At 35.3% G+C, this 21,189-nt stretch overlaps 7 protein-coding genes across 7 annotated transcripts; 2 read left to right on the top strand and 5 right to left on the bottom strand.

Moving 5' to 3' along the window:
• Nucleotides 1-3,346: 3,346 nt before the first annotated feature.
• Nucleotides 3,347-4,160, bottom strand: LOC17891087 (auxin-responsive protein SAUR50). Its single transcript, XM_006298788.2, has one exon. The coding sequence runs from the start codon at nucleotides 4,122-4,124 to the stop codon at nucleotides 3,804-3,806; it is 321 nt and encodes a 106-aa protein (XP_006298850.1). The 5' UTR covers nucleotides 4,125-4,160; the 3' UTR covers nucleotides 3,347-3,803.
• Nucleotides 4,161-8,000: 3,840 nt separating this feature from the next.
• LOC17893453 (transcription initiation factor TFIID subunit 14) lies at nucleotides 8,001-9,785 on the bottom strand. The gene is made up of 6 exons (XM_006298283.2): nucleotides 9,618-9,785; nucleotides 9,325-9,413; nucleotides 9,009-9,230; nucleotides 8,729-8,922; nucleotides 8,529-8,650; nucleotides 8,001-8,282 (listed from the first exon to the last, which is right to left on the bottom strand). Exons 1-6 carry the CDS (start codon nucleotides 9,714-9,716, stop codon nucleotides 8,214-8,216), a joined length of 795 nt encoding a protein of 264 aa, XP_006298345.1. The 5' UTR covers nucleotides 9,717-9,785; the 3' UTR covers nucleotides 8,001-8,213.
• A 207-nt stretch (nucleotides 9,786-9,992) lies between these two features.
• LOC17893215 lies at nucleotides 9,993-11,963 on the bottom strand. The gene is made up of 3 exons (XM_023786575.1): nucleotides 11,806-11,963; nucleotides 10,461-11,309; nucleotides 9,993-10,361 (listed from the first exon to the last, which is right to left on the bottom strand). The coding sequence occupies exons 2-3, from the start codon at nucleotides 11,291-11,293 to the stop codon at nucleotides 10,187-10,189; spliced, it is 1,008 nt and encodes a 335-aa protein (XP_023642343.1). The 5' UTR covers nucleotides 11,294-11,309; nucleotides 11,806-11,963; the 3' UTR covers nucleotides 9,993-10,186.
• Nucleotides 11,964-12,217: 254 nt separating this feature from the next.
• On the bottom strand, nucleotides 12,218-14,695 carry LOC17891046 (SEC1 family transport protein SLY1). The gene is made up of 2 exons (XM_006297157.2): nucleotides 14,413-14,695; nucleotides 12,218-14,244 (listed from the first exon to the last, which is right to left on the bottom strand). The coding sequence occupies exons 1-2, from the start codon at nucleotides 14,441-14,443 to the stop codon at nucleotides 12,407-12,409; spliced, it is 1,869 nt and encodes a 622-aa protein (XP_006297219.1). The 5' UTR covers nucleotides 14,444-14,695; the 3' UTR covers nucleotides 12,218-12,406.
• A 224-nt stretch (nucleotides 14,696-14,919) lies between these two features.
• LOC17893359 (uncharacterized RNA-binding protein C17H9.04c) lies at nucleotides 14,920-16,725 on the top strand. Its single transcript, XM_006298327.2, has 7 exons — nucleotides 14,920-15,136; nucleotides 15,538-15,806; nucleotides 15,893-15,923; nucleotides 16,013-16,086; nucleotides 16,185-16,267; nucleotides 16,381-16,461; nucleotides 16,582-16,725. Exons 1-7 carry the CDS (start codon nucleotides 14,971-14,973, stop codon nucleotides 16,637-16,639), a joined length of 762 nt encoding a protein of 253 aa, XP_006298389.1. The 5' UTR covers nucleotides 14,920-14,970; the 3' UTR covers nucleotides 16,640-16,725.
• Nucleotides 16,644-17,393, bottom strand: LOC17891362. The gene has a single exon (XM_006299713.2). The coding sequence runs from the start codon at nucleotides 17,343-17,345 to the stop codon at nucleotides 16,803-16,805; it is 543 nt and encodes a 180-aa protein (XP_006299775.2). The 5' UTR covers nucleotides 17,346-17,393; the 3' UTR covers nucleotides 16,644-16,802.
• An 88-nt stretch (nucleotides 17,394-17,481) lies between these two features.
• LOC17891899 lies at nucleotides 17,482-19,920 on the top strand. Its single transcript, XM_006300046.2, has 6 exons — nucleotides 17,482-17,806; nucleotides 18,098-18,688; nucleotides 18,772-18,857; nucleotides 18,946-19,256; nucleotides 19,354-19,425; nucleotides 19,523-19,920. Exons 1-6 carry the CDS (start codon nucleotides 17,656-17,658, stop codon nucleotides 19,821-19,823), a joined length of 1,512 nt encoding a protein of 503 aa, XP_006300108.1. The 5' UTR covers nucleotides 17,482-17,655; the 3' UTR covers nucleotides 19,824-19,920.
• Nucleotides 19,921-21,189: the final 1,269 nt, after the last annotated feature.

Here is a 21,189-nt window from a genome sequence, read left to right as displayed (position 1 = left end):
TTTGCTGTTTTCAAACTTTCGGTTTGCTCAATCTGGAATTTGGGTTCAGATCGGACCGAATAACCCGGAATCTGACCGGATCAAATTAGAAAAAATATGATAACTCCATGGGGATGTCGATGAATACCTAGGTTGCATGGAAACTTTTTTCGAAGTGTGTTTCCCGTTTTCGAAACGTTTCGGAAACAGAAACTCTTGGAAACTCGGAAACTATAACGGAAACATGATTCCTATTTTTCTTTTTTTAGAAACACGATAGAACTCGCGTTTCCATTTTGGAAACCCGACGAAATCTTAAACTTTTAGTTTAGAAAATCAATAAACAAAAATTTTGATTTATAATATATAGAGTGATTACTTTTTGACCTTTAAAACCTGATTAATTTAATTTAAATACACATATACAATAATATATGATATATTAATATATAAATTTTGGATTTCAGTGTTTTAATATTTATCTTTTAGTTAAATTATTTAGTATATATATTTTGATTAACGTGTTATTTCAAATATTTAAAATTAATATAGTTTGGATGTTTGATGTTAATATTATATATATAGATATATGTATATATTATTAGCGTTTCCAACACGTTTCCATATCTTAATTTCATAAAAACTCGTTTTTCGTTTCCGCGTATCCGTTTCGTTTCCATGCAACATAGAGGAATACTATGTATGATTTGCATGTGAAATAAATAACGCAAAAGGGGGTAAAACTAGTTTATCAGGTTAATCACATTTTGTTTGTTTTTTTAATATATTTTTAATACTTTCGTTGTAAACTGTGTAGACACTTTTAATAATAAAATTAAAATGATTTCGGGAAAAATAACGAAATCATGTTTTCATAATGTAAAAACGTTAGCAAGTTGTATACCAATCATGGTATTTTATGATGAATTAACAATGTGTCTCATAATATTTTGAGTTATGATAAATATATATAAGGTCAATATATATAAATGATGATAATGTTATAAAACTAGATATAATTATCATGCAGTTCTAATTTGTTGAAGATATATATAGGACCATCTATAATGTCAACCATAACATCAAATGCAAAAAATACTCCAAAACAAGACAAGTTTTTGAGCATTATATGGGCAAACACATAACAAAACAATCACATATTTTATAAATAATTCTCATTCGCGAGGGTCTTCGATCCGCCAAAAGGTCTATTAGAGCACACTCTTTTTGTAGAGCAGTGTCTTCCTATATATAGTCTCCTATAGAATATCTTCTTTTGATGGAACCAAGGAACATATAAATTTAAAACATTTTCAATTAGAAACCTACAAAGATGATATACCGAGCAAACAAGATGACAAGGTGTGAGCAAATGAATTTGGAAATTCTTACCCAATTGATGATGTTGGTTGAGGTCATTGGCAAATCTTTCATCAGTTATCAAAGATACTACTTGTTCGGCAAGCAGGAAATAATAGTAAAGCTTCTTCCGAGTTTAAATATTTGTAATCTTCTCAGTTCTCATACTACATTGTTCTTCATCATTACGATTTCGGATTAACCAGGATGTTAAACCAAAATCAAATTAGAAAAACTCGTACTATTTACATAAACCTTATTTGAACCTTAACATCAAGCTAAATCAAGATAAACTAACTTACAGTTTCTCAATCTGGATGCTGACTGGCAAATTAATAATTTTTTGATAACTCTATATCTTATTGGCTTTTGACATAAATTATTTATAAGCCATAAGCTTAATCTAGATGGTGGATACTATGTAGGATTAGCATGTGAGATAAACAATGTGATATCTGAACTTAATAATTGCTAAAGGAAAAGGATATAATTGTTAAAAATAATTATAAAAATAATTTTATTAGATTAATCAGTTTTGTTTTTCTCTATTATATTTGTAAAATAGCATTTGTATATAGTGTAATCACTTTTTAACAACAAAGAAAATAACTGAACTCATGTTATCATGTTTGAACAAGTAGTATATAATTCATGATATTTTTATAACAAATTAACAATGCGTCTCATAATATCGTAAGACATAAGAAATATATAGGTCAATATATAAAATGAGGTAATGCTATAAAACTGGATATAATTACCATGCAATTCAAATTTGTTGACGATATATATATACCACTAGCATCTATGATGTCAACAATAACATATTTTATGCAAAAAAAAACTCTCCAAAACAAAAATAAACAATACCTTGGAGAAACACATAATATGGGCAAGCTAGCTTCTGAGGAGACAATGGCATAATATGGGGGCACGTCCAAATTTAATGTTACTTTTGAGCAATCCAGATTCATATTCAGATTAACCAGATTGCTATTCGAAATCACAAATTAGAAAACTGAATTTTGAACTTTAAGATAAACTAATATCAAGCTCAATCTAAGATAAAATACTATATGTATAAAGTATAAACAATGCGTCTCATAATACTTTGAGATATAGGTTACTATTTTACTAATATACAATGATGATGTTGTTATGAAACTGGATATAATTATTTATCAAGCAATTCTAATTCGTGGATAGTATATATATATCCACTAGCCATCTATGATGTCAACAATAACATATTTAATAATAAACAAAAGACCATCAAAATAAAACAATAAACAATTGTTTGGAGAAACACATAATATGGGCAAGCTAGCTTCTAAGGAGACAAACCACTTTTTTATATTGTTATTATCTATAAATTGTCTCGTGAATATGGTATGGCAATCTAAATAATCCAGATATGTATGATAGTAATGTGCATCTTCCATAAAATCTATGAACATTTTTTTATAAATTACAAAAATTTGTAAAATGTGATCAGTAATCATCAAAAAGAGGAGAGACTCATCAAGTAGACTGGTATGTATAACCGTATATGGAATGAAGAAGATTAATGTGATTAGTAACATATTTTGCAAATGATACAAGTCTTATACTTTGTTTAGGACATGCACATGATAGTTTAGTGATGTATATGTACTACTATGTTGTCAAATATACGATCTTAAGTTAAACATAATGGGACACCAAGTTACCTAATCTATGTTACGGAAGATTCTTTCAATCTTTTATGTAGCTTAGGCAACAACCATTAATACGCATAGATACAAAATATGTGGAGGGGACTGTGTGTTTGGTAGGAGTAGGACGACTATAATGATGATATATCCATCATAAAAATCTGACTCAATATTTGATTTACTTGGTAATAAGACTACATGCAAAACTTATGAGTAAGTTAGTTTATTATTTACACATGATTAATTAGTGTTAGTCGCCAAGGTTAAGAACGTACGTACGTGAGTTATGAATATTATCGGACTTGGAGCATTCATGTATTACAAATATCAACATAGTATGGGGATTCATTAATTCAGATGATAACACATTGTACATCGTTACACAAAAACCACCTATACATTAATAATATCTTGATTGATTAATGATCATAACCAATTAATTTGTAGAAAAATGTTAACTAGCTAATCCTCTCAAGATCATCAGTCAACCTTTTTTACGTTGACTTGAGGGAAAAAGTCGCCCACCCAACCCCAAACTTTTACAAAATATGTAAAATAATGACTAACAAATTTAGTTAAGAAAAAAAAATAACCCCCAAAAGGTTTAATAATGCCTACGAAAGCTCGATCTTTAACCATGTTCTTCCTTCTTAATCAGAAAAATCGTAAAAAAAATTGGCTTGTTTTGTTTCTTCTTGTTCTTGGATTTATACTGATCTGATCGGCTTCAAGAATAGAGTTTTCTTCTTCAAGAATAGTGATCATGACCTTTTATCTAAACATGGAGATGAGAGACCTGAAGAAGACTTCATCACAAGGTAAGGTTATACCCATATCATGGTCAAAACCATACTCTTCCTCAGCTAGTTGGAGCAAAGTTTGGAACTCGGAGTGGTCGAGCCATGAGATGGGAACGATGTACCGACTTCGGTTCTGTCCCACGTAAACCGGGAAATGACCTTTTGGTACGTCTTGTGGAAGACCATCATCATCTTGGTTCCTCATCTTTCTTAGGCTCGAGCATCTCTTTACCATTTGCTTTATAGATGCTGCTTGAGACGACGTTGCTTTGCTCGATCTCTTTATCGCCATTGTTCTTTCTTTTTCTTTTTGTGGTGGACTTTGGTTCTTTTGGTTGAAGAAATGATATGGTGGTAAGGGGTACAATGGAGACGTATTTATATGGATAGTTTTCAAGGCTATTAAATGAAAATAGTTGATGGAGTATTTAACTATATTTTTTATCAATTGGGTAGTATAGTTATTTCATGATAATTAAATAGGTTTGGTTACTTATGACGTTGACCATATAGTGACAATATTTATATTATATGTATTACTAGTCTTAAAATGTCTGTTATAACATTTAAATTTGCATGTATATAGTGTAAGGATAAAATATCCAAACTAGACTCAAACTAATAACGTTTAAAATTTGCATGTATATACTTTTAAAATTTAGTTAATCCAAAATCTCTAAGATCATAATTAGGTTGATTATTTATGACGTTTGACAAAATTTGTGATGAGATTATATGTATGTATTCTTGTACACAAAATAATCAACGACTAACGGATTAGAAACACATGGAGTGATTTTTGCATTGGGATAAAAAAATCAAATCACACGTAAACACGTATGTATATTTTGGGTAATTTTTTCGATGATTAGTTTTGTGTGGCAAAGCATGTACGTACACGGATTCGAGGATCTAGTTCTAGTTTCACTATAGGCCTTCACTAGCTAGCTAGGCCATCTAAATAAGATGGCGGTTCATGGGAGATTAAAATCCGATGAAACTGAACTTCCTATAGCTGATTGCTAATGATTTGTTTATATAATATGAAAAATATAAAGAACTAAACCAATCAAATTTCGTGTTCTGATTCATTAGGACACATATAGCTAGATTCTTTGTTCTTAGGTGAAAGCAAAATCATGTGAGATGTAGGAGGTGAGGGCAAAATAAAAAAACATAGAGGACAGAACCAACAAGGACAAGAGAGAGAGAGAGAGAGATGCAATTAAGAACCGTGAAAGAATGTATACAAAAACAAAATTTGGTAGGGACTATACATTGCCCTACAATGTCTCCTTATTGCCTTTACATACTTAGACAATTTTGCGAAACACAAATGTCCATCACTCTTCTCCTTACCTTTAATATCATATAGTAATGAGCCAAATTGGCCCCGTTAGATATATACATATAGGTACATAAGGTTACGGACGAGAGTTAAAAGAGATTTGTAAGTTGTAACAAAAAGTACGTACTTGACAATATACATATATCATAAGGAGGACTCGACATATCAAAGATATCGCAAAAACCATTGTCTTTATTTTGCATATACGTACACGTGTATTTTGTTTACGCAACCTACATTATTGAAACGTAAACCTATATAAAATTTCTATCTTCCCTCAACAACAAAAAAAAAGAGAAAACAAAAACATATACATGTTGTTTTCTTCTCTCAATTCTAACAATGTAGTCTAGATCTAAGACAAAACTAATCTTTAAAGTTACCATTTCAAAATCTTACAATAGTGGACAAAAATGTGTATATTCATTAAATAGTGTTTTTGTTCTAGACACATGTGAAGAAACTATTGAATTACAACTGTTTCACTTTATTTTATTTTTAATAAATAAATAAAAAAATCACTTGAAAACATATATTAGAATCATTTGTTTGTTACATTTTTTTTACAACATCAAATAATGGTTAATTATATGTTAGAAAAAAAAAACTATTCTTATACATATCTTGAAATACTCTTGAGATTATTATTTTTGGTTATAGAAAATATTATTGAGACGATGATTGCTCTAATTTGTCATTTTTGTGTTTTTGATATTTATATATATATATATATATATATATATATAATGAAAAAAGGATATATGTTCCCATGTGAAAATTAGAACATAAATGCTTTAGGTTGGAACCTAATCTTTTGTTTTGTTATGATTATGAAGCCATCATCGAGGTCTCGTCTCGATGCCTTGTGTTCACGTACTTCTTTCGCCGTCCTTAATGATACATTTTTTCTTTTGTCAACGTTCAACTTCTTCTTTTTAACTATTTAAGTGGATCATACTGTATAATCAAAAACCACATATACTATAAAACGTTTTTTTTTCTTAAGTATAAAATTTTGGTAACTTCTTCTTAGCCGTCCTTATTGGTATATTTCACTTTTTATAAGCCTATCCGAATCAAAAGCGATGTCACATATTAGATCACTTTTAATTCAATTATTAATGTAGAAGAGAAACATGATTAAGAAGAAGAAAAACACAAGTAAAGAAAAGTCAAAAAGGATGAGTGGTGTGGGATCGAAGAGTGCTACTGCATGGGACAGTGAGTGGTACGATGTGACCGATGACTGAATATAAATGGAGCCACCTGTTGTGGTTGGTTGTAACTTGGAGACATTTTCAATTCATTCCTCGTCGTTGACATCAACCGAAAGCTTCAACACCTTACTTCTACTTTATGATATATCTTTCTTTCTTTTTTTCCCTAATTTCTCACTATTCAAATAATCACATTTATACTGAGCAATGAAAGGATAAATGTTTTATAATTTTCTATGTATTATTTAAAACATTAAGCATGAAGACTATAGTTTGGAATTTTGAGAAATTATTTGTTTAGACGAATTTCGATTTGTTCTCGTTAAAAAGTTTTATGAATTGACAGATTAATTTGCAAAACAATACCACATTAGATTATAGGTAACTAAATGTTTTCAAAGTTGTTGATGAGGGATTCTTTGAGATTTAGGTATCGTTAGTCGTTGTGAATCTTCTCTATGGTATTTATTGCTTTTAAATCAATTGTTGTTGTATGTTCTATAATTAGTTTAATTTTTTTTAGAAAACATATTTATAAGATCCCTTAAAACAATACATATACCTAAAAAAACAAAAACAAATATAATATAATATAGAAACATTTTTTTTTACTAATTTAGCTCAACTTGCAAAAAGCTCATACCCACAAAGTTGATTTTAATCCACAATATATTTGGACTCTTCATACAAAATGTTATCGTTTCGGGATTATATTGGCTAAATCTGACTAGATTTGTTTGATTTGCATTATTTTTGCAAATTGAGGGGTAAAAATGTTAGTTGGAGGGTATTTTAGCAAAAAAAAAAAAAAACAATCAAAGAAAAATAGATTGTGAAAATATGTTAAAAAAAGAAACAAGAAGAAGACAAGGAATTGGAAAACAGAAGAGGCAAGAAAAATAAGAAGAAGAGGCTGAAGTGTGAAGGGGTCCATTGTCTTGAAATCATAAGACTCACCCATGTGGGTACTATCCAAAAACCTAAAACACCACCAGCAACACCAACTAAGCAAACAGGGGTCATTATACATAAGCAGACATATATTCCTCACCTTCAACTTTGAGCCACCAGTTTCATTTCTTGGATAACCCTAAAGTGGGGAAGTTCATTTCCCATGTTCTATGGCCACAATGAGAAACAATGATTTCGACATCTTTGTCTCTCTCTTTCGGTTTCCAAGGTCACATGTGATTTGATTATTTTGAGATTTCACTTAACAAGAGCCTGATAAACGTCATTGTCAAGGCCCCTCCCCATGAGAAGTGAATGTGTGTCTCTTCTAGAAAACTAAATAAGTCTGCAGATGCTTCAATTCGACGCAATCTTTCTATGAAAACGACAATTAGTAGACGATACCGGTTTCTCACCGCCTCCTCTGCAGTACAAAGAAATCATGAAAGATACAGAGCTTTACCTTTAAGTATGCTATATGATGTCAAACAATATGCATGATGTGATCAAACAAACCACTTAGAAATGTTTAGTGTAAGTTGTGTTTTTCACATGGTCACCTGCAAGGAGTAGCTCCGTATTAGCATAGGAGTAACAAACATATGAATATGATGCTTATGTTTGAGAGAAACTTGTAACAAAGAAGCAAACATAATGAACAAAAGCATAATCATTAGTACTTTGTAGGTACGAACACAGATATTGACTACAAATTGGTTCTTTTTTACATGTTCTAACACAGTTAGCACAGTTGTTCAGATATTATGATATATCAGGTTTTTAAACCCCCATCGAGATATGTTAATGTATCACGAAAACTTTCCGAGCAAACTCCTCTCTGTTGTATGGTCCTCATCGAGGAAGACTAAAGTCCTTCAGGTTGCCCATCTATCATGATCAACTGTCGTCTAAGCTTGGCAATATCAGCTTGTACCTATTATATTACACATACAGTCAGTTATTAAGAATTTCTAACACACTTCTATTCAATTAAGACAAAGGCTTTGTCACAAGCCAAACAAGAATATGAACCAAGTTTAACTACTAAGTTTAAACAGAGGAAACTGTAGCTGTATAAGAAATCCACGTTAAGATTATTGTGGCTTTTCAAAAGTATGAGCAATTTAATTAATGAGATAGTAAACCTAAGAAATGAAAAGTTAAGTTGAACTGCAGAAACCTTCTGTCGCACTGCCGTAAGTTTAAAAAGCTCATCTGCTTCTGAAAACGTCAAAAACCATTGACTGAGTGGATGATCCTTAGTGTCTCCTTTTCTCAACTGGTGATAACTTTCAGCCACTCCTGCAACATTACAATTTCAGAATTATCCTGCATCTGGCAATAACAGTTCCTTCACTAGACACCAGAACAAGAATATACCTGAAGGAGGCAGGTTGAAACCATCTGGAAGCTTAGAGATGTGTACAGCAGGGTGATTATGAACACGGGTGAGGAAACTCTCGAAAGGGTCAGGAAAGACAATTTCATTGTAAGACTCAGCGACAATGGGAATCTTGATAGACTTAGGAATAGGACCATATTCATTCTCCGGGTTCAGCTTCAAGACGTGAGACCTGGAAAGAAGTTCAACAGATCCTAAGATACATATAAACCCAACTTAGTCCACTAAAATTCACAATCACACAAGATAGAAACTCACAACTCCAAGGTCTTTTCACAGACATCGGTTTGGAGAAAAACAGTAATGTCGATTTTGAATTCTCCCCAACCACACTCAGACAATGCAAACGGAGGAGAATCAACCACTCTAGTTGGGTTCTTAAAACTTGGATGCAAATGGAAGATGACTCTCTTGATAACCACACCAAGATCCTCATTCGTAGCTCCACGTACATAGACAGTCCATTTATGTGTTTTATAACTAGTTGATCAAAACAAGAAAACCAAAAAAAGTTCAAAGATTTGCAGCATTACCATAACTCTTGAAGTGATAAAAATATCATAAAATCACTCACTCTGTGGCTCTCTTTCCAAGAAAAAAAGCAACCGATCCACACACAATAGGAACATAAACTTCAACACCTTTGATCCTTCTTCTCCCACTCTACCAAATCACAGGAAAACAAAAACAAAAAATCAGAACCCAGGAACATTTCTAATAGTCTAAATAAAATGAAACTGTCCGATTTCATAGTTTCATGCAGTTTCCAACAACTCCACCACCTTCATCTATAAGAGGTAAACCTAAACATCCAGAATCAAAGGTGACATTTTTAGGGTTTATCGACAACAGAACAAAAACAAATACCTCATCTTCGCGATCATCAATTGTTCTACCCATTCCGAACATGCGTAGCTTCTGCGGAGACGAATCAACTTCAGACAAATTATCGTTATCAGACTCCATCGGAACGAAGAAACTGCTTTAGAATCGCAAATGGTTCAACTCCTCTTCTCTCTTCTTCGCCGATCGATTTCTCGCAAGAGGAGGGAAACAAAAGGATTTGGGGTTTTAGACACAACTGTACGGATCATTGCCACGTCATTCACGTGTTTACACGTGGATACAAGACGTTGGTTAATTTTATTCGCCACGTCATTGACGATTCTGCCACGTTGGCAATCTTAATTAAAACTTTTGCCGTTTTATATACAGACGTACGCAGTACCTGTCGTTTTGGAGTAAAGGAAACAAAGACTGAACATTTTTGCTCAAGCATAAGCCATGATAATCTACAGATTACAAGAATGTTTTTGTTTTTTTTTAAATCTTAAAGAAAGAAAAATGAAGGAAGAAGATTGCATCATCAACTTCAGGGAAAGCTTTGTCTCATGTAAACAAGAGATGAGTCGAACAACAATGCAATGATAGCAAATTCATATGTTTGATGCACTCAAAGCCATCACTTTGCATTGTTCATTCAAAGCTAGAAGCTGAGCTTCTTTCTTGTCCAGAAGTGCCGTCAGTTTTACATTCTCCTCCATCAGTTTCTGAACTTCAACCTCCTTTTGTGCCTTCTCACCTTCTAATTGTGTCGTCTTAGTAACCAGCCTGCTTCACCAATAAGAAAATTGGAAAAAATGGAGACATAAATTGTGGTGTGGTGAAGAAGTGATGAAATAGTTTCATAAAAGAAGATATGAGACTGACCGTTCGAAGAGCTCCTCAATGGTTTTGAATTGTCTCTCCGAGGAAAGAAGTGTTTCTCTAACATTGGTGAAAGTACTGACATAGCTTTTAAGCGACTCAAACTCTCTCTTCACACGACAGAGCTCCTCTTCGTTTTCAACAGCTTTTTCCCTCTGTCTCATCGTCTCTTCAACTAGTTCCTCAATCCTTTCCCGCATTTCGTTTAGAACACTATTAGTCCCATGAGCAAATCGTTCCATCTCTTCTAACTTCACGGACAAATTCTCAATTTGGACAGTCTTCCTACAGATTTCTTCCTCGCCCAAAAGTGCCCTCCTCTTTTGAACAGCGGTCTCAGATTCTGCTGCTGTGACCCTCATCACAAGAGATTCCAGTACATCAGTAACCATCTCTATGGACTGAAGCATCTCATTAGTATAAGTTCCATCCTCAACACCCAAGGATCCACAATAACTTCTGGTTTCAGGATTAGTGCTCCTATCCCCTGCAGAAGATGAACCACCATCTTTCTCACCAAGGTCTAATCCTTTCAGTTCTATCTGTTCCACAATGCATGACACATTCTCTAGATCAGGAATAGCCAAGACTCTAGCTTTTGATCTCAAATAGCGCAACATTATTGCAGTCGATCTGACCCTACTGGAAAGAACCCCTAATTCCTTTCTGGCATCTTCTTCTGAACCAAACTCAAGGTAAGCCTTGACATCCACAAGCTCAGCTTCTAAACTATCTACCTGCAACCGACGAGATTCCAATTCACTCGTCCATAACTCAGTGGCTTCCCTGGTTAAAGACTCTTGTGCAGATACATTAGAATCCTCTTTACCAGCCATCTCCAGCCTCTTCAGCCTGCAATAAGTTAGAAAGAAGAAAGCTTTAAACCAAAAACATAAAACAATAAGCTTTGATAACCAAAGTTAACGAGCAGATCTAGCTTCAGACATGGGTTAGCTCAATAAAGATGAGTTCTCTCAAAAAATGCAGATTCAAGACCAACCCATGAGCCTTTTAGCTTCGTTCAAGTTAAAAAAAAAAAAAAAAAAGAAAACAGAGATCAAAGACAAAGGTGACCAGTGATCATGTAATTGGCTGGTCAAACACAAGCCACTAAAAAAAGAGAAGCGTTATTAACTGTTGAATTATCATCTTCAATCATCTGAGCAATTGAAATAAACGAGAGAATCGATCACTTTTCTGGAGAGAAACTGTATAAGCATATGATTTAAATCGACTCAATCCTAGAGAAATCGAAATCGATCGGGAAAAACAAAAAAACTTTAAAAGAGCTGAGATATTATAAGACAAATCAAAAAGAAAAAAAATAAAAGAAAAGATGGATCCTCACAAGACGAGATCATAAGCTTCGAGATTCGCTCCGGCTAATTCCAGGTTTCCCGGAGAAAATTAGAGGCGAAGATACTGTCCTCCGTCGCCTATGGTTTCCGAGGAGAGCGGGTGAGATGAAAGGTGGGGACGAAGACAAATTACAAGAAATGGGAAAATACCAGCTGCTTTGCTTTTGTTGCTCCCTCTTTACTTTAATTTTCTCCTTTAAATTTTTTTGCTTTTTTGTTTTGGTATAATCATATTCTTAAGAATACAAAAATATCATAGATTTTTTTCTTTCTAATATGATTAAATAAGTTATCTTCGAAGACAAAAAAAAAATAAATTATCTTCAAATTCTTTAATAAAAAATTATGAAGATAAAGAAAAAAAAAAAAAATTATGAAGAACATATCTTCTACATTAACAAATTAACCCCAAAAAATCAATCGTACTTCGACTAATATCAAATATTTATAACGAGATTGTTTTATAACTTTCTAAAACAACAGCACTGGAGATTTGAGATTTTATAAACTGAACTTTTCATTGATGTAGTAAAAATAAACTTCTCAAACGCCAAAAAAAAAACAAAATATAAAGCAAACTGCGTAAAACTCTCAGTGACTAGACGTTGAACCAACCGGACCACCCAATCCCATCTTCTTTCCCAAAAGTCCAAGCTGCTCGACCAATTCACCTCCTGTGAGAATCTCAGTGGCTCCATAAATAACGTTCTTAACGGTTAACTGTCTCTGAGTCAGTTCCTGCAAACTCCCATATTCAACATAGTTACCTCCACCTATCATGAACACTATAGCTTCTCTAAACGGTCCTTTAACATGGCTACCAGCGGAGCTAGATGACTTTGGAGCTCTTGGGTCCAGAAAGAGATAAGAATCGATCTCTGGGTTTGGTTTTCCTTCTGTTAAAGCTTCTACGGTTCGAGTCACCGCCAGTTGTTGATCACTAGATAGCAGATTCTTGACTCCTGCAGTGACAGCGCTTATAGACTGTCCGTAAAGCTTCTCGGCCCAGTCTACAATGTTGCTTCTGCTTGCTGAGTTCGCTGAAGAAGCTGCAAGAGATACGTTCAAGGATTTGATCTTCTTCACGTACTGAAACGCACTTGTATCAGCCTCAGCTTCATTCAATGCTGCTTCCACGGCCTCAACTTCTGACTGGTTTATGGTTTCTGTGGAGATCAAGTACATGATTGCAAACCGGAGCTTGTCCATTTTTGTCCCTTTGCCTTTCAGAGCAGCCATAAGTTCGGCTCTGTCGATTCCACCTCTCATCATCATTTCGCTTTCTTTCTTAGTGAAAGCATCTATAGATCTCTCCTTGATCTGTCCTAAGAGCGCAGTTGCGATGTTGGTGTGTTTGTCAATCACTTGCTTTCTCTCGGTTAACTCTGGGAGTGAGTTCACAGCGTTCATGAGATGTTTGGTGTTTCCAATCAGATCTGTCCCGTCAAACTCAGCGCCGCTCCCGCCTCCCGTTCTCTTGTTAACCTCTTCGACGTCTCTCTTATACTTGTTTAACTGGGTTTCAATCTCCACAGCGACCTCTGGAAACTCCAGAGAACTGTTTGATGACCAGAAGGGGTCCGAACTATCCAGCTCAAACGATTTGTTTCCTCCTTTCTCTCCCTGCACGTTCAATCGGTTCAGCTTTAAGCCGAGAACGTCATGAACAAGAGGCCGGTACCTGAAATCATGCTGAATGCCCACCGAGAGCTCAAAGTTCCTATCGAAAATGCACAAGAGCGGACGCTGAAACGAGCTCATGAAACCGCCACCTTCAGTAAACAGGTTATTCTTGGACAAAAGATGATCCCTCAGTTTCTGATCCAACAAAGACGCCACCATCTCTGCGGGTCCACCACGAGGGCACCGGATAACAGGGACCACACTGAGGGTTACCAAGACACAAAACAAACCACTAGCGACCCTTTCGATGATCTCTTCGATCTCTTTATCCCCAGCTGATGGATCATTCATTTGAACATAGGTAGACTGCTGAGCCAGAGAGAACAAGTTATCTTCCAAAGTCACAAACTCCAGATACTGATCATGCAATTTCGTGATTTTCTCAACAGAACCAGATTTAAGAGTCCCAGAAGCTAGCTCTTCAAGAAGCTTGCGAGGAATGGAAGATGAGAAATTCAGATGAAAGGTGTCGTAGAGAGATCTCGAAGCATCAGCTTCGATCCTCTGGAGGTTGGATTCCGTAGGCTGGACAAAGTACACAGCGGGAACATCGTGAACGGGTCTCCGATCTTTGTCGATGAGAAAGTAGAGTGTTACACCATGCTTACGCAGATCCTTCACATGGATCAATGGTGATAGAATGTTTTGACAGAATCTGTCGTAGATCAAGATCTTGTAAACTTCCTCGTTCGCAGTTCCACTTGGATTCAAAGGTTGGTTCAGATTCAACATCCGGATGATACATTCTGCAACACCAGAGCGTTCAAAGATCCAACATCAACATTTACTCGAATCAAACCAAAACTATCTTAATTCCCAGATTCGTAAAAACATAATTCCGCCAGAGTCTTGTAGTGTGATAGATCGAACACAATCTATGAAATAATTGTAAGAATTACATAGAGAGATTTTACCAGTCTGTTTCTGACGGAGATTGAGAGCCATGGAAGCTTCAGATTCAGTGAAATCAGAGATCAAAACTTGTCAATTCTGAGCTATTCCACTATGTATCCTCTTTGCAAATCTACGATCGAGATTAGGATGATTCCACGAAATGAGTTCTGAGAAGTTCAGCTAATAACAATGGAAAAAAAAGCAGTAGAAACAAAGAGATCTGAATCCAAAACTCGATCCAGAGATAAGTTTGGAAATCGAAGAAGAAGATCTTATTCTCTCGTACGCTTCTTCCCAACAAGTTACGCTCATACACGTTTTTTTTTTTTCCCCCTTAATTGTTATCTTTATTGATGATCCAAACAAGTTTGCAAGCCCAAAATAGGCCCAATATTACATCAAAGGAAAAGAACAAAGACACGTGGTGTTAAAACAGTTGAAAAACAAATGGGCCTAAAGGGCCGAGTCAGTTTTACAAAAATAAAATGGCCCATCTATGCGAATTTTCTTCAACTATCTCCTCCCTCCTCCCTGATTGATTCGTCGCCGGAGACTGGAGTTGTTCCGGGAAAAAAGATATGGGAGACGGAAGAGAAGGAGATTGGGAATGTTTAGGTTGTAGAAATAGGAATTACGCGTTTAGATCATTCTGCAACAGATGCAAGCAGCCTCGTCTTTTCATGGATAACAATACTTCCCCAAACTCTAAGTGGCTTCCTCGTATCGGAGATTGGATCTGCACTGGTTCGTTCTTTCTCCTGTGTTATTCAATTCTTTGATAGCGTTAGAATCAAATTTCTTTCGATCATTACGTACAGCTTTTATTCAGTGAGAGATTTCGAAATTAGTGTGAATTAGCTTCTCCGATTGTGCTAATGAACTAGAAGCAAAACTAGGATTGATCTCAATCGTAAGTTCTAAGTTCAAATTCTCAAACTTTCAAATACCCTTTTCCATTTGATGATTCATTTAGATTGGAATTGTTATTTAGGTTGCTTTACTTATAAACTAGGTTGAGGTGTGTTTTGTGTATTCTGTGTTATGTGGTATATGGCAATTGCTGGTGGGTGTGTTGTGGTGTGGGTGCGTGCGTATCTTCTTCTTGCTGTGTTTGGTGTGTGTGGTGTGGTGTGGTGTGGCAATAGGTTGCACTAACAACAATTATGCATCGCGAGAAAAGTGCAAAAAATGCGGGCAACCTAAGGAAGTAGTAGCATTGTCAGCACTTTCAATCCCTGGAGTTTCTCTTCAGACGCATCTCCATTACTTCACTGGTGGACCTCAGGCAATTGATCAACCTGGTTCCTTGCTCGCATTCCCTAACTCTGCAAATCAAACTTCGGTTCTTAAAGAATGGAGAAGCGGTGACTGGATCTGCAGTTGTGGTTTTCATAATTATTCGTCTCGTATACAGGTGAGGAAATGGCTTCACAATGCATAAACCAACTTGTAAATTCTGGTTTGTAGCTTTACACGTTTTTGTTTTGTATGCCTCTGCAGTGCAAAAAGTGCAATGAAACAGCTCCACTAGGTATGGTTTTTGTCTATTTGGATACATATCGTTGCTGTGAACTCCATAAAAATGAGTTTCATTTTAAGAAAGCTTGTTTTGGGTTACAGCCCTTGGAACAAAGAGATTAGCATCAGAAGCTTTGGCTCATGAATGGGATAGCAAAAGACTGAATCAAGGATATGTAAGGAAATAGTCAAAGCGCATAAATTGATGAGTACATTCATAATATATTTTTTCTGTATTAACTTTAACCTCTGTGTCATCTTGCTCTTTGTACAGACAAGCATGCAACCACATTCAGCTATTTATGCATCGTTACCATTTCTACAGCAACATTCAACACCTGCTTTACTTGGAATGGGGTACAGGATTGATCTCTAGTTTCCATTGTTTCTTGTTTCTAGAATTTTCCCATAATCTCTTGAAGAACGTTTTGTCATCTTCCTAATTCTGTAATTTGACTGCTTACACATAGAGCAAAACAATGGCGTGATGGAGACTGGATGTGTACAAATTGCAAGAATCACAATTATGCATCTCGATCAGAGTGCAATAGGTGAGTTTCACTACCTATTGATGATGATGATGAAACCTCTTCAGGCTTACATTTACTTTCTTTAGATTGAGTCAAGGTAAACATAAGCCAAAGACAAACTCTTTTCTTTATTCATGTCAGGTGCAAGACAAAACGAGATATTCTTGATCAGGACATAACAATTCCAACACAATCTTGAAGAATTATGAAGAGTGTTCTTTAGTGACATAACACAGTATCTATAAACCACTCATTAAAATTCTCAATATCTGTTTGCTTTTTTCATTCCGGTGTGGCTACACATTACTCAAAACTAAACTTTAATACAAACCTCAAAATGTTTGAAAAGTTGAGAAGCCTTTTCAACCCTTCAAGATGTTTTTAGGATCAAGAGGCGGTGTATCAAGCTGATAAAGATTGAAGGCCGGACCGACGAACCGGAAAAGAATCCAACCTCCAATGACAATGTAAATCGATGCGTAAGCCAATTTGTTCAGCCAAAACAACAAACCTTTCTCTCCAACATAAAGCTCCAGTGCCTTCTCATTCAGTGTCATCTCTTCCCATGGCTTTTGAACTGTCTCTTTTTTCTTACCGCTTTGCCCTTCTCCTGAAACCTCTTCCCTTATCTTCCTTCTTGATCCTCTTTTGAATCTTATCTCCACCCCATCCATTGGTTGAGAAATCTTCTCATCATCACCACCACTGTTTACACAGTTTATCGAGAGAGCTCGTCTGTTGTTACGATGCAACAAGAACTGGTTTTGTGTGATTGCAGCATAAGATTGTTGCTTCAGATTGATAATGGTTGAATTGGGAGCTAAAAAGTGGAGAGTTTTCATTTTTTTCCTGTTTGTATGATTTTGAAGCTTTGGTGAAGAAGAAGAAAGAATCGATTTTTGCATAGAAAGATAAGCTTTTTCATCTTCAACCGTTAAAATCCTTTGACCCACTCATTTCCTGACACGTGAAGCTTCGGAATTAATGGGCCTTTTGAGAGACCAAATGGGCCAGAAGCTTTAATTGGCGGTGGTTGAAAATACCGAGGCTACCCTTGCTTTGTTTCTTGAATTTACAAGTGTGTCTTTAAGGGAGCCAATACAACCTCAGAATCACACTGACAAAAGGAGAACAAATTTTCAAATCGTGGACTTAGAAATCTTGTGTGACGACGATACGATTTCGATTGTACGAATCGGTATCGAGCCGTAAAAAATGGAGGAAGACCCATTTCTCCGGCAGTACCAGCCGTCGGAGCTTAAGATCGCTTCGGAGTTTTTGACGAATTGGCTACCTTTCTTATCGAAAGATCTATGCAAGGACTGTAATCACCTTCTCTCCAATCGAATCCGTTCTCTTGACCCAGGTAAGGGTTCTCGAATCTTTCATAGCAGAGAAAGTTTCATGTAAGAATTTGAAATTTTGTGTATAGTATGGAAACAGAGATTTCTCTGTCACCAGTACTTGATTCTGCTTTTTTTTTTTATTGATGCTACTAAGGTTGCAAAGTTAGGGTTTGGTAATTGGAACAAATAGGAGGCTAGAGAGTAGTGTTATTTATTTGTTAGGAATTTACAATTATGTTTCTAAATTTGGGAATAAAGTTATTATGTGTAGTTAGTTGTTGCTTATGAGAAATCATGTTTCCTTTGTGTAGAACATTGTGGTGTCACAGATAAATTTGATGGAGAGTGTAAAGCTGGTTCTTGTACGGTGGTGGGAAATTTGGAAACAGAAAGAACAAGTAACATTGTGGATGAAAGTTATGATGGGAAGTCTAATAAAGATTTGGAAGACTGTGATAACCATTCGTTAGGTAGTTGGAACGAGAGTGGAATTGTATTTGGTTCGTTTTCTGAAGCTTCGAGTAGTGTACTTCCCTCTCGACCATCTGTTGTTGAATCAGCAAGCCCTCGAATGTCATGGGCTGATATGTCACAAGAGGATGAGTTTGAGGATGAGGAGGATGAGGAGGAGCAGAGAGATTCGGGTAGGAAAGGTTTTGATGCGGGTTCGATGAAGACTCCCGGGAAGACTAAGTTGTCTAGAGACCAGAGAGAGAATCTCAGGCTGATGCATGTGAAGAGAAAGAAAGATTTCATTTGCTTGGAGAGAGTTAAGGGGAAAATCGTTAACGTGCTTGATGGACTTGAGTTGCACACTGGTGTTTTTAGCGCAGTGGAGCAGAAACGGATTGTTGGTCTAGTGTATCAACTTCAAGAGAAGGGTCGAAAAGGAGAACTTAAAAGTAGCTTCTTGTTCCGATCTGAAAATGCTCTTCTCTTAATTTGACCTATATTCAATCTGAATTTTTTCTTCTCTCTACTGCAGAGCGTACATTTACTGCTCCCCAAAAGTGGATGAGAGGCAAAGGACGTGAGACTATTCAATTTGGCTGCTGTTACAACTACGCTACAGTGAGCAACTCGTACTCTGATATTTTTCATTTATCGCTTTCATTCTAACAAAAGGAATGAAGAGTTTAACCTTCTTGTATGTTGATAGGATAGAGCTGGAAACCCACCTGGTATCCTTCAGCGTGAAGAAGTGGATCCGTTACCTCATCTTTTCAAAGTAATCATTAGAAGGTTGATTAATTGGCATGTACTGCCTACAACTTGTGTTCCTGATAGCTGCATTGTCAACATCTATGAGGAAGGTGACTGCATACCTCCTCACATCGACAACCATGACTTTCTCCGTCCGTTCTGTACCATCTCTTTCCTCAGTGAATGTGATATCCTCTTTGGCTCAAACCTGAAAGTTGAGGGTCCTGGTGAATTCTCGGGTTCGTACTCAATACCGCTTCCTGTGGGGTAAGCAAGTTCTTTAAGCATTCCCAATATCAAAACTTTTGGCCATTCCTTGTCTGTGTAATATGGAAACAAAGATTGATTTTTGGATATTTTTCAGATCAGTTCTGGTGTTAAATGGAAATGGAGCTGATGTAGCTAGGCACTGTGTACCTGCAGTTCCGACAAAAAGGTTTGATATATATTTCGTTGCATCAAATTTCCTTATATGAACAGAACAAACACCAATATTCTCATATGAAATGTTTCTTCCGGGTTCTTTTCAACAGAATATCAATCACATTTAGGAAAATGGATGAGTCGAAACGCCCAGTTTGGTTCACCCCAGAGCCTGATTTGCAAGGGATCGAGCCACTGTCGTTGGAGCTGAACGGCTCTGGTTCTGCTTCAAGGTCCGCAGGATTAAACAGCCATAACGGCACAAACCGAAGAGGACATGGACGTAGAGGAGGAGGTAATAATTATGACTCAAGAGGTTACTATAACGCTGAGAGAAGCAGTGAACACAATGACTCTGGAGACTGGCCATCAAGCCAGAGAAGAGGAAAGCCACGTTCGAGTAGAAACTAAAGGTTCAACTTCTGAAGCTAAAATATATGAGTTATTTTTTCATTAGATAACAAATTTTCCACATAAATATAAATTTGTACAACATGTTAACGTCTGATTTTTCTTTTTTCAGAAAATTTTATTCTTTATGAATTTTTTTGACCATATGTTTGTTAGTTTCTGAAAATTGTGTAATGTATATTACAATTTTGCTTTGTGGGTTTAGTGTGAATCGTTCTGTGGTTTGTTTAGCTTTATTTTGTTTTCTTACCTTTTTCTCCATATTTTCCAACTGATGTGACTAAAGAATTTCGATCGACGAGAGCATGCATATATGATAATTGATTTGACCAAGTTTATCATATATATACTTCATTTATATATATATATATATATGCTTTTGTGAAATATCTTTTAACTGATCACAAAAACTTATCGTTTTATCAAACCTTTCGAACATGAGTGATCACTTGATATTTTTGCTAATCTGAGCTAAGTATTTGTGTTTTTTTTTAATATATAAAAGGCACACTACACAATCACTTTCTAACAAAATTGAAAATTCTTACCGGTTAAAGAATTGAAATAATGAAAGAACACGTGGGTTTAGGAAGGGATCTAAAGAATCAAACTTTATTCATTTTTCTTAAAATCAATAGAAAGAGAGAAGAAAAAGGCTTTGTGCTCTCTCTTTGTCTCTATTTGAGAGAGTATGACACTTTCTATCAATGAAAAGGGTCGATGTGTTTGTTGTATAGACGAGAGATATGGAATGATCTTTCTCATCTCAAATCCCTATTCGTTTTTTTTCTTTTTTCTTTCTAACATCATCAATTCCCTTTTTCTACCATTTTCCTACTTTCTAACAATGTGTCTTACACTTTTTTTTTATTGATATATAGTATTAATTTTACCTTTTGTCTTTTTTTATAAAATCCGTTTATTACCCATTTCCACATATCAATTTCCGATTCTATGCAACTTAATATTTAGATAACGTTACCGCTACAATTTTTCTAAATTCCGTATATAAAATAGATGATTGGTCCTTTATGTTTGTGGGATTTTAGTATAATCATTCAGTCTGTTAAAAACCGTAGTTCAAAATTAAAACTTTTCGATTATAATTTTTTCGCAATATGATCATAAAATACATTTTTATTTTATTTTATTGCTTGTATATTTCACAAATTTGACTCTTTATGCATAGCAAACCTATAATGTCCAAGACTCTTGTTATAATGATCTCTTGAACTCTATAATTACTATGTTTTTCCTTGTTTGATTTTGAAACTTTGTCTCAAGATTTATATATAAAAATTAGACAAAACAAAGAATGAGAAATCAAGATTAACTATTAGTATTATATGTTGGGTTTTTGATAGGG

The sequence above is a fragment of the Capsella rubella genome, unplaced genomic scaffold (genome assembly GCF_000375325.1).
Source record: "Capsella rubella cultivar Monte Gargano unplaced genomic scaffold, Caprub1_0 scaffold_3, whole genome shotgun sequence".
In the NCBI taxonomy this organism is placed as follows: Eukaryota; Viridiplantae; Streptophyta; class Magnoliopsida; order Brassicales; family Brassicaceae; genus Capsella; species Capsella rubella.
Note: the sequence above shows the minus strand (reverse complement) of the source record. Positions and strands in the feature narration are given on the sequence as shown.

Coding starts and splice junctions, on each gene's coding strand:
- LOC17891362 (XM_006299713.2), bottom strand. CDS start 17,345: ATGCAAAAATCGATTCTTTCTTCTTCTTCACCAAAGCTTCAAAATCAT.
- LOC17893359 (XM_006298327.2), top strand. CDS start 14,971: ATGGGAGACGGAAGAGAAGGAGATTGGGAATGTTTAGGTTGTAGAAAT. Junction 16,087..16,184: donor AAAGACTGAATCAAGGATAT/GTAAGGAAATAG, acceptor CTCTTTGTACAG/ACAAGCATGCAACCACATTC. Junction 16,462..16,581: donor TCTCGATCAGAGTGCAATAG/GTGAGTTTCACT, acceptor TATTCATGTCAG/GTGCAAGACAAAACGAGATA.
- LOC17893453 (XM_006298283.2), bottom strand. CDS start 9,716: ATGGAGTCTGATAACGATAATTTGTCTGAAGTTGATTCGTCTCCGCAG. Junction 9,414..9,617: donor TTGATGATCGCGAAGATGAG/GTATTTGTTTTT, acceptor GTGATTTGGTAG/AGTGGGAGAAGAAGGATCAA. Junction 8,283..8,528: donor TTACGGCAGTGCGACAGAAG/GTTTCTGCAGTT, acceptor GTAATATAATAG/GTACAAGCTGATATTGCCAA.
- LOC17891087 (XM_006298788.2), bottom strand. CDS start 4,124: ATGGCGATAAAGAGATCGAGCAAAGCAACGTCGTCTCAAGCAGCATCT.
- LOC17893215 (XM_023786575.1), bottom strand. CDS start 11,293: ATGGCTGGTAAAGAGGATTCTAATGTATCTGCACAAGAGTCTTTAACC. Junction 10,362..10,460: donor ATTGAGGAGCTCTTCGAACG/GTCAGTCTCATA, acceptor TTGGTGAAGCAG/GCTGGTTACTAAGACGACAC.
- LOC17891046 (XM_006297157.2), bottom strand. CDS start 14,443: ATGGCTCTCAATCTCCGTCAGAAACAGACTG. Junction 14,245..14,412: donor TCTCCGTCAGAAACAGACTG/GTAAAATCTCTC, acceptor CTGGTGTTGCAG/AATGTATCATCCGGATGTTG.
- LOC17891899 (XM_006300046.2), top strand. CDS start 17,656: ATGGAGGAAGACCCATTTCTCCGGCAGTACCAGCCGTCGGAGCTTAAG. Junction 17,807..18,097: donor AATCCGTTCTCTTGACCCAG/GTAAGGGTTCTC, acceptor TCCTTTGTGTAG/AACATTGTGGTGTCACAGAT. Junction 19,426..19,522: donor CCTGCAGTTCCGACAAAAAG/GTTTGATATATA, acceptor TCTTTTCAACAG/AATATCAATCACATTTAGGA.